Source organism: Galeopterus variegatus, unplaced genomic scaffold (assembly GCF_000696425.1).
Source record: "Galeopterus variegatus unplaced genomic scaffold, G_variegatus-3.0.2 Scaffold1415, whole genome shotgun sequence".
NCBI classification, from domain to species: Eukaryota; Metazoa; Chordata; class Mammalia; order Dermoptera; family Cynocephalidae; genus Galeopterus; species Galeopterus variegatus.
This window is the reverse complement of record NW_007727526.1, coordinates 61,691-76,355: the sequence shown is the minus strand read 5'-3', so window position 1 is coordinate 76,355 and position 14,665 is coordinate 61,691. Positions and strand designations below refer to the sequence as shown.

The 14,665-nt window shown below is 36.3% G+C and overlaps 1 protein-coding gene across 6 annotated transcripts in view; it reads left to right on the top strand.

Moving 5' to 3' along the window:
• Positions 1-14,665, top strand: part of ST7L (suppression of tumorigenicity 7 like) — a 95,376-nt gene that overhangs the window by 62,740 nt on the left and 17,971 nt on the right. For 2 of the 6 annotated variants that reach the window (XR_550783.1, XR_550782.1), the window contains exons 14-16: positions 2,491-2,630; positions 3,233-3,292; positions 4,746-5,037. Coding sequence is in view for 3 of the 6 variants with exons in the window: in XM_008576834.1 (XP_008575056.1) it covers positions 2,491-2,669 (179 nt within the window). In the remaining 3 variants the exon portion in view is untranslated. Of the gene's footprint in view, positions 1-2,490; positions 2,827-3,232; positions 3,293-4,745; positions 5,038-5,903; positions 6,048-8,468; positions 9,508-14,665 lie in introns of those variants that run through there. The other 4 variants (XM_008576834.1, XM_008576835.1, XR_550781.1 and 1 more) reach the window with 3 other exon arrangements.

Sequence of the window (14,665 nt, the reverse complement as noted above, 5' to 3'; positions counted from 1 at the left end):
GACTCTGGCAATTAGGAGATCATTAATGGAAGAAATTTTATTTTTCTTCCTAGGGTGGTGGTGGTAGTTTTTCTTGTTGTTTTTCCATGTTAACAGGAACAAGGATATTTAAGGCAAAGGAATGGATCTTTAATTATGGAACATTGATATGCCAGAGTATATTATATTAGGCTAATATATTTAGCCTAAAACAATGCCCCTCTTTATTAGTCATTACAAAGGTTATCTAATATAAGGCCAATTTTACATAGTAATATGAATAAAATCAGGATTATTATTATTATGTTGTCAGAGCATAGCTACAAGACCAAACAGTTTGCTTTTTGGCAAACAATTTGCTTTTTTGCTTTATTAATTCTAACTCTATATAGAGTGAAAACTCGAGGAGATAGGGAAGGATTGCTATGCTGGGCAGGGGAGGTGTTGGTTCTATTGTATGTTCTTAGAGTATTTTTTCTGTCTCTGACTATGGTAGAATGAACAATTTTTTTTTTAATAATGTGGTGTTCTAATATCCAGGAGTATTTAATGATTTTTGTTTTTAATTCTCCTTCAACCTTGATATGACTTACAGCATTCTGGAATTTGCTTATGGACCTCATAAGTTCAGACTTGAACTATTCCCTTAGTTCACATAGCTATTTAGCTGTCTTTTATGCCTCGTGATAAATTTTTCTCTACAAGCCAGTGATGAAATTTGAACTTTTGTTCCAAGGGAGTGTTTCTGTACTAGTCAGTCATACATTATATTGATGTATTAGCCAAACATCGACTGACAAATGAAACTACAGAAAGTAATCCAAAATGAAATAATTAGGTCTCTCCTACAGTATAAAAATCTTATATTTTAGGAAATTTTCTTACTAAAGCTATGCAATTTCTACCTTACAAAGTGGGAATAATACTATGTATCTCTTAAGGTTATTGAAAAAAATCAAATGAGCTAATATACATTAAAGCACTTTATAAAACATAAAATGCTATACAGTTTAGCTGATATTATTAATTTTGCTGTCTTATATGTATTCCTTGTCTTCTCAAATACCAGGATTTGTTTCTCCTGGTTTGAAGTCAGGAAGAAGTAGTTGGCTTCTCATGGCTGAGGGACAGGGTAAAAGGGACTGCTGGATTTGGGGGCGCTGAAAGCACAGTGTTCTCTATAGTTTCTAATATTTTTAACTTTTAAGAAATTTAGTTCTGGTGTGCTTTTACATCATTTTTATTTTTATTTATTTATTTATTTTTGCAGCTGGCTGGTATGGGGATCCAAACCCTTGACCTTGGTGTTATAGCACTGTGCTCTAACCAACTGAGCTTTTATTTTAAACATGGCTCAAGGCTCTAGAAATTTTCTAGATTTTTAATGAGTTTGGTTTTTGGTATATACTTTTTGAATATAGTATAAGACATAAAATATCATAGCTATTGAATGAAGCCTAGGTATAATCTTTTCTGTGAATCACTGTTTTAAAAAGTGAAATTTATAGCTGGCCTTGGCTCAGCACTAAGTTAGTCATCCCTTACCAGTGCAGGATATTACATCAGGAATTCCTGGTTTAGTGTCCAGCCCTGAGCAGTCAACTTCCTGGACTAATGAAGTCCCAGAATAGCACATTTATTGAGCATCTATGTACTGCCTGTCAGGCATGGTCATAGGCTCATCTCAGTATTGTTACTCAAGTATTTTTAAATTTCAAATAAAATATAAATACTTGAATACAATTGATAATAATATAACTCAATCACTAGAAAAATAATACCTGAGTAAATGTGTAAATATGGTAAAGTAATACAAAGGACTTCATTTATGACCAGAAACCTAGGGTTTTGGTTTTCTAGTTCAATTTTTACGGTGCTCAATGAAATGCCACATATAGAACACATTAATAATTGGGTAAAATTATTTACTGATGGTTCTGGGAAATCTCTAATAACATGTCTGTCTCCTTATACTAGTCTCAGATCTCCCAAAGTACAAGAATTAATAACAACTCACATTTATTAAGCACTTACAGTGTTCATCATAACAACTCCATAGCAACTTTTATAGGGTTTATCAACTTACTCAAGATCACAAACTATTAAGGGACAAAGCTCTTTTTCAAAACCACCTCAGCATGAATTTATAGTTAGTGTTCTCTCCCATAGTGCCATCCTATTTTCAGACCCTAGCACAATCATCTGAGTGTGTAGATAGGTTGTTGATGCTGGAGTAAATAATGGATAAGTTTCTTCTACCTTGCTTGGCCAGAGTCTTTTTATTCTTTTTTTTAAAAAAAACATTTTACTTTTTAGTTTTGTTTTTTTTTTTCTGTCCAGTACAGGGATTGAACCCTGGGCCTTCATGTTATCAACATCACACTCTTAACCAACTGAGCTAACTGGCCAGCTTCTTTTTAGTTTATAAAAATAGATTTCATTTGAAAATATTAAGATTGGTTTACACTGTATTCTGAAATAAAATTCATTTCTACTTTCTGTCCCTTGCAGCCTTTCATCATGTTTCTGTTTACCCAAAGAAGGAGCTTCCTTTTTTCATTCATTTCACAGCAGGACTGTGTTCTTCTACAGCAATGATAGCCCTTCTCACACACCAGTTTCCTGAAATCATGGGTGTTTTTGCTAAAGCTGTAAGTGTGATCTCAAGGACTTGTGTAGAGTATTTGTAAAACACACAAGAAACTCTCTCTGATCTGTTTGTATTAACCCAGTTGAGCTGTGGGAGATATTTGTTATAGTAAATTGCAGGAGTTGATTTGTAAAGTTGCTGTCATAAATATGTCAAACCCAAGTCTTTGGCAATTTGAGCTATACTTCTGTTGCTTAAAAGTTTAAAGAATACAATGCTATAACATTATAAAGTTGTTCCTTGTAGATCACTTTTGGTGATAAACATAGCTCTTGTTACTAGCTAAAGAATAATCCAGCTATTTTTTATCATTAATGCATTTTCTTTGGCATTTAAAAAAATTCCCCATTTTGTAAACAAGACTTTTGATTTTATTTAAATGAAATCATTAGTTCTAACAATTTACTGAATTTTAAATTCAAGAATGCAACTAAGATGGAGAATAAGTAAGTAAGATAGGACAGATGGGACATTTGCCCTGGGTACAGAATGTGCCTCTGTACTCAAAGATTCTCCCAATTGTGTCTGCATATTCTTATTGATCTTCCCCAATCTTGGGTATAAAACCATGTATAGACCTTTATTTTCTTTTTTACCCTTTAGTTTTGAACTGCTTCCCCATTTCCTGATCTAGGAAGTACCTGAGGACTGACATTAGAGAAGGTATCCCATGACTATTTACTCTTCTATGTAAACTTATTAATTAATGTTACTGGCTGAAAGTAAAATTACCAAAGATAATTCCCTTTAAGTTTCCAAGCATTTAAAAAAATGCACCTCTCTTGTACATCTTTGCATTTTTACCAGATAATAAGAGTTAAAACCCAAAAAGAAAATGCTGATTTATTATATTCCCAAATATAAAAGTCCTGACAACCATAGAAAAACTAGTCCTTACTTGATAGTGTATTTTCTGTATTTTTCTTTATATGCCTCCATTTTAGCTCCATATTTCCTCACAATTTCTTTTCCTGCCTTAACAATAGTTTATTTGGTGCCTTAAAGATTAGTTGGCTTTCTTCTGGCATCCGTGGTAAGAGTACTGGTTTCCCTTCTTCCCTGAAAGTCAACTGTATAATGTGTTAAGCTGCAACTGTCTGGAGGCCTAGGAGTGTGAGTCTGCACTTGATTCTGGGTTAAGCTTCAAGAAGAATGACTTTCCACTGTTGTTCAGGAAGTATAGATATTTGGGTTGGAAACAGACTATTCTTTTTTTTTTTTTTTTTTTTTTTTTTTTAGTGTAAAAAGGAAGCTTAGTGATCATACCATAACTATTGTTTGCAATGGTGCTGATAGGTGAATGAGTGCATCCTAAACTGAAATGATCTTGCTTTGTAATCTGGCATGGAAAAGAAAACATGGACTAGAAAGGGAAACCCATCCGTTTAACGGCTGGGGGAAAAGAGTGCAACTGTGTATTTGAGATCACAGGCAAGCAATGGGAGAGATGATTTTTGGGTTTTTCTCAGGGCAGTAGGGTAGGAAGGAGGAAAATCTAGAATCTGGCGTAGATGTGTAACAACTGTTATTAGTATGTTTCCATGAAGTACTGGCTAAAATTAATGTAGAGTGTTCTCACTGTATGCTCTATCCATCAATGTTAGTATATTGTGTCTGCCTTTACCCAAGAGATCAGTAATGGCACCAGAAGAGCCTTTAAGATTACATAGCATTAGTTCCTCAGCACTCCTCTAGCAGACTCTGAGAATGAATAATTACTTATTTTTAAGTGGAAGTGTCTTTTTAGACCAAACGTTATTGGTATATTGTATTTCTAGCTGATGAACAATAAACAAGCTTTTATTCACTACCTTTTGGTATCTGTATAGTTGGTGGTATATAGTGTTAAAAATGTGCCTGACAGTGAACTGTTATAGCCACGTTTTATCCTTGTGACCTTTACATGTACATTTTAAACTTCTAGAAGCTAAGTATTTGATGTGAGCAGTTCCAAAGGTAGGTTCCATTAAGAGTTAATGAAAAATGATTACAGTATGGGCAGTCTCTAACTTATAAACACAACGTATAATGCCTCGACAAGCAGACAAACAGAAAAGGCACTAGAGGCTCAAATTCTACTTCTTCACCACTTCATAAAGTGTGATCTATGCTTTAGGAGCACCATAGTCACCCAGGAGCTTGTTGAAAACGTAGAACCTCAGGCATCACTCCAGACCTCCTGAATCAGAATCTGCATTTTAACAAGATCCCCAGGTGATCCTATATGCACATTTAAAGCTTGAGAAGCTCTGCTGTTTCCCCAATATGAGGAATTTAGAACACCTGAATAGTACCACCTTATTAAGGTGGAGAAGAGACAGCATTGCAGTGCTATGAGCATAGACTCTGGAGGCAGACTGCTTAGCTTTGAATCCAAGCCCGGACAGTTATTGGCTCTGCAATCTCAGGTAAGTTATTTAACCTTTTCTACCCTTAATTGTAAAATGAGAATAGTACTACCTCATATGTTTTGATGAGGGTTAAGTGAGTTTACAATATATCAAGTGTGTGGAACTGTATCTGCCCACAGTAAAAACAAGGTGAATATTAGCTATTATTTCTGCTGTTATTGTCATCATCATCTCCAAAGTATGGCTATAGTGGGAAACTCTACCCCCTTCACATTTGGAGAAGAGATGTCTTAACAGGAGGCTCAGAATGCATTTTCCCATAAAAATTTTAGTATAAGTGGTGGTTGGGTGTCATTTAAACAATACTGTTAGTACTATACTTCTGGTACGTTATGCATATGTGAACCACAGAAGGTGGAGAAATGTTTCAAGTTCCAGGCACTGGCAAACTGCTTTAAAGAACAGAGCTGTTGATAAGTTGCAAACTGCCTATGTTAGGATTTTTGATTAAGTCAGATATTTGATGGCTAAATAAGGTAGAAATTGATGAGGAATCTTTGAAACATACTTGCTCTTCTATTTAGTAAGGCAAAGCAATTTAAGAAAATTTCCTCATTGTTATCATTGTCTCTTCCTCATCTCATATCTTTTTGTATTGGCTCACATGCTACAGCAAACTCAATTTGAATTTTAAAAATGTGTTTGTTACAAAAATCACTTTTTTGTGAAGCCAGGCACTGGCTTAATGGGGATTAATGATTTTTAATAATTTTCACTGTACATCAGATTTTGGTTAATGGAAGGGAATGAACTAGAATAATTTAGTGGTTTTAGTGCCTCTTCTTCTGCATGGTATGAGGCTATATGGAATAAGATTTCATTTTCAGCAAGTTAGAAATTTTTTCCCTCTCATTTTTCTCCAGCTGAGATGAAAACCTAGTCTGACATTAGACATAGAACAATGAAAAAAAGTTGCATAAATCCCTGGAGATGTGGAATGTGCTGATATCAGAGCTGATATTCTCCAAGGCCAGAATTCCTGAAAAAGGAAAAATTGCTTTTAAGTGGTAGGTCATTTTCTCACCTGCTTTGAAGCCTGCTGGGTTAAATATGAAAGTTCAAAGTAAGGGTAGCCAGCAAACCAACTGAACTGGAATCTGATTCTGCTTATCTGAAAGGAGCGTCTTTATTTAAGATCAGCACTGCCTTCTCCGTAGAGAAACAATCATCTACTCTGGCCCCTTTCTTTTCTCTCTTGCAAGAAAACTTTCTTCTTAGTAAGGTTTGGGAGAGTGTTATCACAACAGTGAAAAGACTTAAAGATGGTCTTTGGGGATTTCACTAACTTACTGATGAATTAAGGCTTGTGGCATGTAGCTTTAGTGCTCTGAATTCAGAAGTGTGTTTGAATATAAAAGTTCCTAGTTGGGTTTTAATAAGTAGGGCAGTCTTTGCAGTGTTGGCAGAAGAAGGTGTTATGGGTAAAGATAGGGATAAAAAAGATTGCCAAATAAATTGTTTGTTTTACTAAGGGAAAACTTTGTTGAAATTTGTTTCACTGAACACATATTGTAGCTGTGCCGGGATGGGAATGAGCCCTGTTTCCACATATTTCTACTAATCTTTATGTGGGAAAATGTGGTTGGACATGCCAATGATGAATTTCTGAGCAACTCGTAATTGGCTGGCTCCACTGTAACCAGGGCCTTACAATCTGCTTGATTAATTTTTTTTTTTTTTTTTTTTGTCTTTTTCCATGTCCGGCAACGGATCGCAACCCTCAGTGTTGCCCCCGTACCGGACCAGGGACCGGCAACGGGATCGCAACCCTCGGTGTTGCCCCCGCGCCTCGCTCAGCCAGTGAGCGGGAACCGGTCTGTATGTGGGATCCGAACCCTCGACGGGAGCGCTGCCGCGCTTCCCAAGCGGCGCACTAGCGCAGTGCGCCACCGGGCCGGCCCCTTGATTAATTCTTTAAGGACTGCATTAGCCAAGTTGCATGATTTCTAAAGATATAGAAGGTCAGATGTTACACTAACAAAGGACCTCTCTACAGAGTGTCTCATTGGGGTTTCTTCAGCCCCTTCCCAAAAATAATTAAAATCTTTCTCCCCAAATTACATTTTTAAAAATAATAAGCAGATATAAATGCCAAGTATTTTTTACTGAATACTGAGCAAAACTTTTGGGAAGGTTTGTGCACTGTTCTCATTATTTTTTCTAGGGCAGAGATCATCTTCAGAACTAGCAGAGTTGATAGATAATTATAACTACATATTGATATATACCAGTAGGAAAATACATGATTGCTTTTAAAAGTTCTTAGGTTTCCATTGTCATAACCAGTGACATGAAAACTGTTCGTAGGTGAAAGATCTTTAACATTCTCCATCTGATTTCATTCATTAATGCTAAAAGCCTGTGATAGTTGTATGCCTCTTTATTAAATACATAGGGCCACATTCAAAAAATTAAACTGATCGACAAAATAAAATTTAAAAATAAATAAATAAAAAATAAAGTTTCTTCACTTTGAAATAGATTAGTTTTCAAAGCTATGACTTCTTTAGTTCCTAAGAACTGATAAAATTTTTAAAACATTTTGAGTTGTAATTAAGCTTATATTCTCCTAAAATATTGTCCTGTAACCATGCTATTCCCACAGTAAAACAACTGAGCTGTTTCTCAGAGACTACACAGATAATAAAATGAGCCTATTGTGTAATAGGTCAAAATTTTTAAATGTGTTCATTTTTGTTCCATTGTTAGTGCCTCTAAAATCTTTATTTGAATAGTCTGGCATATCCAATGTTGATTTTCTTTATTAACTGAGATATTTGTAGCAAGAGAAAAGATGTTTTTTATAAAGGTATTTATATTTCTATAAAGGTATTTCCTATAAAGGTATTTCTCATGCTTCATCCTTATTGTTATCCAAAAAGAATAGACTGAGAAAATTATAAAATTGCAAATTTTATTTCTTATACAAATTTTCTAAGTACTGAACTTTTCTTTTTAAAAGGAAAAAAAAAAAGAATAAAAGTTAGGACAATGTACTTTTTAATGCATGTCTATATCCTTTCCCCAGGACTTAATTCAGTTTTGAACTTTGTGGAGAGTACCCTTTTCCTATTAACATATGCCTTTCAAGTATGAACCTCAAAAATTCTCTCTGAATTTGTTTGGTAATATATCTAATCATCTTTTGCCCCTCAGAAAAGTCTCTTCTCCCACTACTGTGAAAAGTCTCAGTGCTACTGTTTAGGACATCCTGTTACTAACTGCTACTAACATATTTATTGCTTAATTAGCAATAAATCATTAGCACTTGGGATACATGGATTGCTTAGCAGTTTTTAGAAGAGCTGTGCTTAGGTGTTGATTTAACTTTCTCATTTCAAATTATACTAGTATTATACTAGTGATATTAAAATTCACATTAGGAAACCTACTGATCTTGTCTTAGAAAACATCTTTGTCTTTTGCAGAGCCAGCAGGTCCTCCAGATGGAGAGAATAATGGGATGCAGAAGAAAATTATAATCTTGAGGAATAGTTTTTAGCTTTTTTCTTGAGTGGAGTTTTGCTCCTGTCCCCTACCAATCAAATTTCTAAATCTCAAAAGAACTAAATTAGTAAGACTGCTTAATAAATTACAATTCTAAACCAAGAGTAACTGGGACTTCAGTTAGTTCTTTTTTTAAGAGTTGATACTTATATTCCCATTTATTCTTAACTGGAGCCACTGGAGGACAGATTGTAATCTTCCAGCGTTTATAGATGGGAAGTTTGAATCATCAAAGTTAAGTATTATGCCTAAAATTACATAGTAAATAAGGTAGCCTATTACTTTTAGTCATAATATATATTTTGGTTTCAATAATATATCACTTCAAACTTATACCAAAACAAGTACAAACAAATAAATTTCAAACCAGATACAGTAGTGCTAAGGGGACATAGAATGATGGAGTGGTGATAGTCAAGTGGCTTTGCTAGAGAAGTCTTCCTTCCTATAAGAGTGGAATTTGGAGAAGAGTTCTAAATGAAGAGGCTGATGTAAATTGTCAGAAAAATAGAAAGGGCACTTAGCTTGGAGAAATGCTTACTGCAAAGGCAAAGACACCAGGAGACAAATAAGCTGCATGCTCTTCACACTATAAGCCTATTTGATGACTCTGATGCTTTAAAATAAAGAATATACCTTTGCTTTTCTGTCTTTCAAACTGGTTCACTCCAGTTTTATTCTCTTCTTGCTAGTTAGCCACTTAAAGAACTGCTGTTTGTCCATTTACATCACATACATAACTGAAGTCTTTAATAGACTTCAGCCTCTCTAACTGCCTAAAAGGTACAGTAATACTAAAGAAACAGTAGGCCCTGGTTTATAAGGATACAGAGGGAATTTAATTGACTCTAAAATTGTGTTAAAAAAAAGTTTTAATATAAAGCATAAATGTATGTTTGCAGAGGATTAAAGAGGAAAGTTTAACTGAAAAGAATAAATGTTTCATCTAAAATACCATAACTTGTGGGATTTTTGTGGTTTTTTTTTTCCTAAAGTGGGAATTTTAGGTAGTGGATGTACTTCTAGTAGTTTTATCAATAGGTAGGAAACTTGGGTGTGTTCCTTAATGCTGATGAGGCCTCAATAAAAGATTGTTTTGGGGCCGGCCCGGTGGCGCACTGCTACAGTGCGCCGCTTGAGAGCGCGGCGGCGCTCCCGCCGAGGGTTCAGATCCCACATACAGACCGGTTCCCGCTCACTGGCTGAGCGAGGTGCGGGCGTGACGCCGAGGGTTGCGATCCCGTTGCCGGTCCCGGTCCGGTACGGGGGCGACACTGAGGGTTGCGATCCGTTGCCGGACATGAAAAACAAAAGATTGGGTTTTAATTTTATTCTATCTGAATTTGAGGAAAAAATAAAATTGTATTCATACTGTAAAAAAAATAATATTGTCTTAGGCTCATCTTGACAGTAGCTGGCTTCAAGAAAAGAAGTTATTTGGGTTTCGTTTGACGCTCAACAAAATTACGAGAACTGATACTCAGAAAATTCTGACTTCATCCTGTAATTTCCAGCATTCTAGAAATAAAACTTGTGTGTACTGTTCAAAGTACAGAAAAGAGCTATTTCTTCTATTCAGGGCTTCAATTCTTTAAAAAGGGAGGAAGGGAGGAGGGAAAGAAAGAAGAAAAAGGCTGTATTTCCATTAAGCATCCTTGCATATGACCAATATGACACACAAAGAAAGAAGCAGTTTGAGGCAGAATTTAAGGAGGGAGCATATTCTCACACTCTTTGTTAGGAACATGCCAGCTCTTGTTCTCATCTATTCAATGTGCCAGAGTCCCAATTTCTTTCTGAAGCCAGAGTTCAAGCTTTTACTCCCAGGTAGCAGCAGCTTTACAATTAAGTTTTAATCCCTCAGTGTTGTTAGACTCCTATCTAGAGTACAGCCACAGCTGTTCTTGGCAGGCAAATACATTGCTGTTTTTCCTTCTGTTACAGTGAGATAGAAAAATGTTCTCTGGCTGGGGTGTGGATGAAGGCACTTTACTAATCTTATGCATAATTCATCTCTGGTTGCTGGGGTACTCAAAGTTGAAACTTTGCCCTCTGATAAAATTCAGCTGGATTTTTTATTTACTTGACTCTGATCCCTTTGAGGGTTTAGCCCTTATTGGGAGTCCAGGGATTCTAATTTAACTAAGCCCTGGCTGTGACAACTTTTCTTACTAATTTGCTCTTGGTGTATTTTAGCTATTGTAATACCACCTTTGAAAAACAAAACAAAACACTAGACAAAACAAAAACACAAAAAACTGCACTAGAACATGCAATTCAGAGAGTCCTGGATACCCTGAAAAGAGTCTTCTTTCAGTATTGACTTATTGAATGGAAGGACTCTAGTAGAGCTTATCTTGTTTTCAAAGTTTAGGTTTTAAAGAGCCTCAGCATTTAAAAATATTGTAACTATTGTTCTATAACATGCTATAATATGGTAATGATTGTTCTATAACATACTATATAGGTCTTTGAGTTTTGAATTCATTGTATTAAGGCGTTAATACTAATGGATTTATTTGTTAATTAATTCATTCAAAGAACAAATATTTATTGGGTACCTTTATGAAGTATAAAATACAGTCCCTGTTTACAAGTAGTTCATAGTCTTGTGGTAGGGAGTTGAGATAAGTATGAAATTGTATTAGTATTAAGGTAGAGGCTACTACCACAACAGATTAGTTCATCTTCACACATTCATTCATTTGACTGGAAGTGACTGATGAGTTATTTTCAAGTGCCTCCCATAAAAATAGTGACCTAAAAAGTCAGTCTGGAATCAGAGAATCCCTCTTTTCAGAAGGATTTATTTGGTTAGGATTCCTTTAAGTCGAACAAGAAAATATAGAAAGAGGTGTCTTAATGTTATTTTTTTTCAAATATGCAACATGGAGGACTTTCATCTCCCGAAGTTCATGTTCTTATGAATAGTGGTATTCATTATAATGTCCATATGAATAGTTTAGAATTTATCAAAAAATGAAGAGCTGTGCAATTATAAATTTAAGTAATAAATGTCTCACCTCAGGTTCACATAGTAACTGCCATAAGACAAAAGCCTCCATACTCATACATTTCATCATCCTCTTTTATATCCTCTCATTCCTAGTAAGGACTAAGGGCCATCCTGGTTTTGAAAATGAAATAGTATGATGTCATTGTGAAGTAGAATGTATACTAAGGGTTAGGATCAACATTACTTGACTCTGGACGTGTGAGATAGAGCAGGAAAGAGCCATCCAGAATTTCCCAGAGCTCACTTGTTAATGTCAAAGCTGCATCCTATAGTCACTGGTTCTGAAAATAGGCACATATCATGTAAATTTGAAAACTAAATAGAAGGATGTTGGGCTAAGGTACTAAAATAAGTTTCTTTGCTCTCTCTTCCAAACTGAGTTTTGCTGATCAATTCTGAATCCTTGACAATTCTACCTCTTTACAGGGGGAACCACCAAGATTACTTTCTCTCTAGGTAACTGAAAAATATTTCCTATCTTTGTTGGGCTGTCTCAGTCAGGTAATATGTACTAACTGAATCACTGGGGATTGACCTTGGAATACATATTTTAGAATAGGCACAGACCTGTCCTTGAGGAGGTTATACAAATTAGGCATGTAATCAATAAATATGATAAAATGATGAAAGTATATGGAGTAGAAGAGTAGGACCAGGGTTGTACTAGAAGGTTGAAGAATATACTGATTTAATTCAGTGTTGCAGCAGAAGAAAGGAAGTAAGACAATTTGAACAATGACATGGAGGCAGAAGACAAAGGATTAGGCTTTGGAATTTACTGGTGGCTGTTATTTCTCTAGCAATCCGTTTGAGTTTGCCACACCTACTGGAATAAGCAGAAATTATTTTTCTTTGAGTAGGTTAACAGAATATACATCTCCACATACTGAATTAGGTGCATAATGGAATCTCCTAATTCAGAAGTCTAATTTGTAGCATGTTGGTAAGGAGGCACATTCATATTTCTGGGTGGTAGGGAGCCCACTCTCATCCATTCACCTGTGTTCCTGCTTATACTACTAGCAACTGTGTCTTCTAACATTAGGTCTCCAGAGAAAGACTTAAGCAAACTCCAGCCGTGCTAGCATTGCTGCAAAGCTACTACATACTCCCATAGGACTTGGATGAAGATAATGAACACAGTTGCTTAACGTTTTTTGTTTGTTTGTTTGTTTGTTTGTTTGTTTTTAACTTTTATCTTTCAGATGGCATTTAGAGTAACTGTATCTTTTGTTTGGCCTCAAGCTCCATATTAAATTTTTTAAATTGCTTTTTGAGCAATAACTTTTCCCTCGTTGCTTAACTAGGCATACAAGTTGAGACCTCTGTCTCTATGCCTATTTTATAATAGCTGCTCTGGGAGAACAGTTGAAAAATAATAAGTCAGTTAGATATTTTATGAGTATTGAAATCCCTTCTATTCAGAAATGTAAATAAAATAACCAGCATGAGCAATCAGCTTATGTCAGATTCCATGGGTTTATGTTACATAGGCAAATTATAGTGCAACCTGAAACATGCTTCTTAATGAATTCATAGTGGTGTCACAGCTGAATGTAAACCCTTGAGCTTTTCTTTTGTGAAAGGTTTCAAAAATCACCTTTTATAAACTGCCCTGTGGGGTGAAGGGGGAGATCCTAAGAAGATACCAATAAACGTTATCACGGTTAAGTGGCTACCTCCCTTCCAGCACCAAATTGTATTAGTTAAGTAAAGCAGAAAACTGGGATACTGCTCACCTTTTGGCTTATTTAGTGTACAAAAATGTATATGCTCAGTACCACACTGATCAGACTCACAATCCAACATTGTTCCTGAAAGTAGCACCAGGAAACTGCTGTGGAAGAACAGGGTTGCCCTTGTGATTTTTGTCCTCAGAAATTAGGGAAGTTTGGTTAAGAAATATGATAGAAAATATAGCAAATAGCCATTTTTACCTTCAGCAAATGCAAGAAACCAGACACCTAAGTGGTGATCATGAAATCAAAATTTATCTCCTGTCTTTAGCTGCTGCTCTAGCATCCTGTAGTTCTCCTCCTATTCACTATGGCCTCAGATATGATGAATCTGCTAGACACCAAAGTCCAATATACCAAATAGAATATCGGGGACCAGTCAAGTTTTAAGGTTGGGAGGGAGAGAAAGAAGCATGTATTTTCTATTTTAAATTATTCCTTTTCACATTCTAATTTCTTAAGGTTTTGGCTTGATTTATGCTGGGTTCTGGACCTGTAAGCCTACATTAATGCATCACAGTTCTGGATAGGCTATTTTATATCTCTTAGCTCAGAGTGTCAAGTGATAAGGAGCTATAGTTAATGATACTTAGCATTTTGGGAGGCTTTACAGTGTAGATCTCTTTTAGTCCCTGAATCCATAACAAATGGACTCATACTTGTACTTTTCCCCATAGGTGCCCTGGTGTTTACTGACATACATCAAGATGCTATGTGGGGCCGGCCTGTGGCTCACTCGGGAGAGTGTGGTGCTGATAGCACCAAGGCCACGGGTTCGGATCCCATATAGGGATGGCCGGTTGGCTCACTGGCTGAGCGTGGTGCTGACACCACCAAGTCAAGGGTTAAGATCCCCTTACCGGTCATCTTTTAAAAAAAAAAAAAAAAAGATGCTATGTGGTTATATAGGGGACTCTGAATCATTTGACAGTCTAGGTACATACAGTCACCTCAAATTTTTTTTTTTTCCTTTTTGTCTTTTTTACTGACCGGTAACGGGATCGCAACCCTCAGTGTCGCGCCCGTACCGGGGGCCGGCAACGGGATCGCAACCCTTGGTGTTGCGCCCGCACCGCGCTCAGCCAGTGAGCGGGAACCGGTCTCCACATGGGATCCGAACCCTCAGCGGGAGCGCCGCCATGCTCCCAAGCGGCGCACTCTCTAGTGCACCACAGGGCCGGCCCGCCTCACCTCAAATTTTTTAAGCCTTGACCTCAGCATTCTAATTTCTTTATATTCTCAGTGTATATAATGTGTACTTGCTTGAAATTCCTTTCATTGCACATTCTTGCAATATACCATTTCAGCACATACCAGTTCCTTCTATTTAGAATGCCTTCTCCACTGCCCTCAACCAGTTCATACT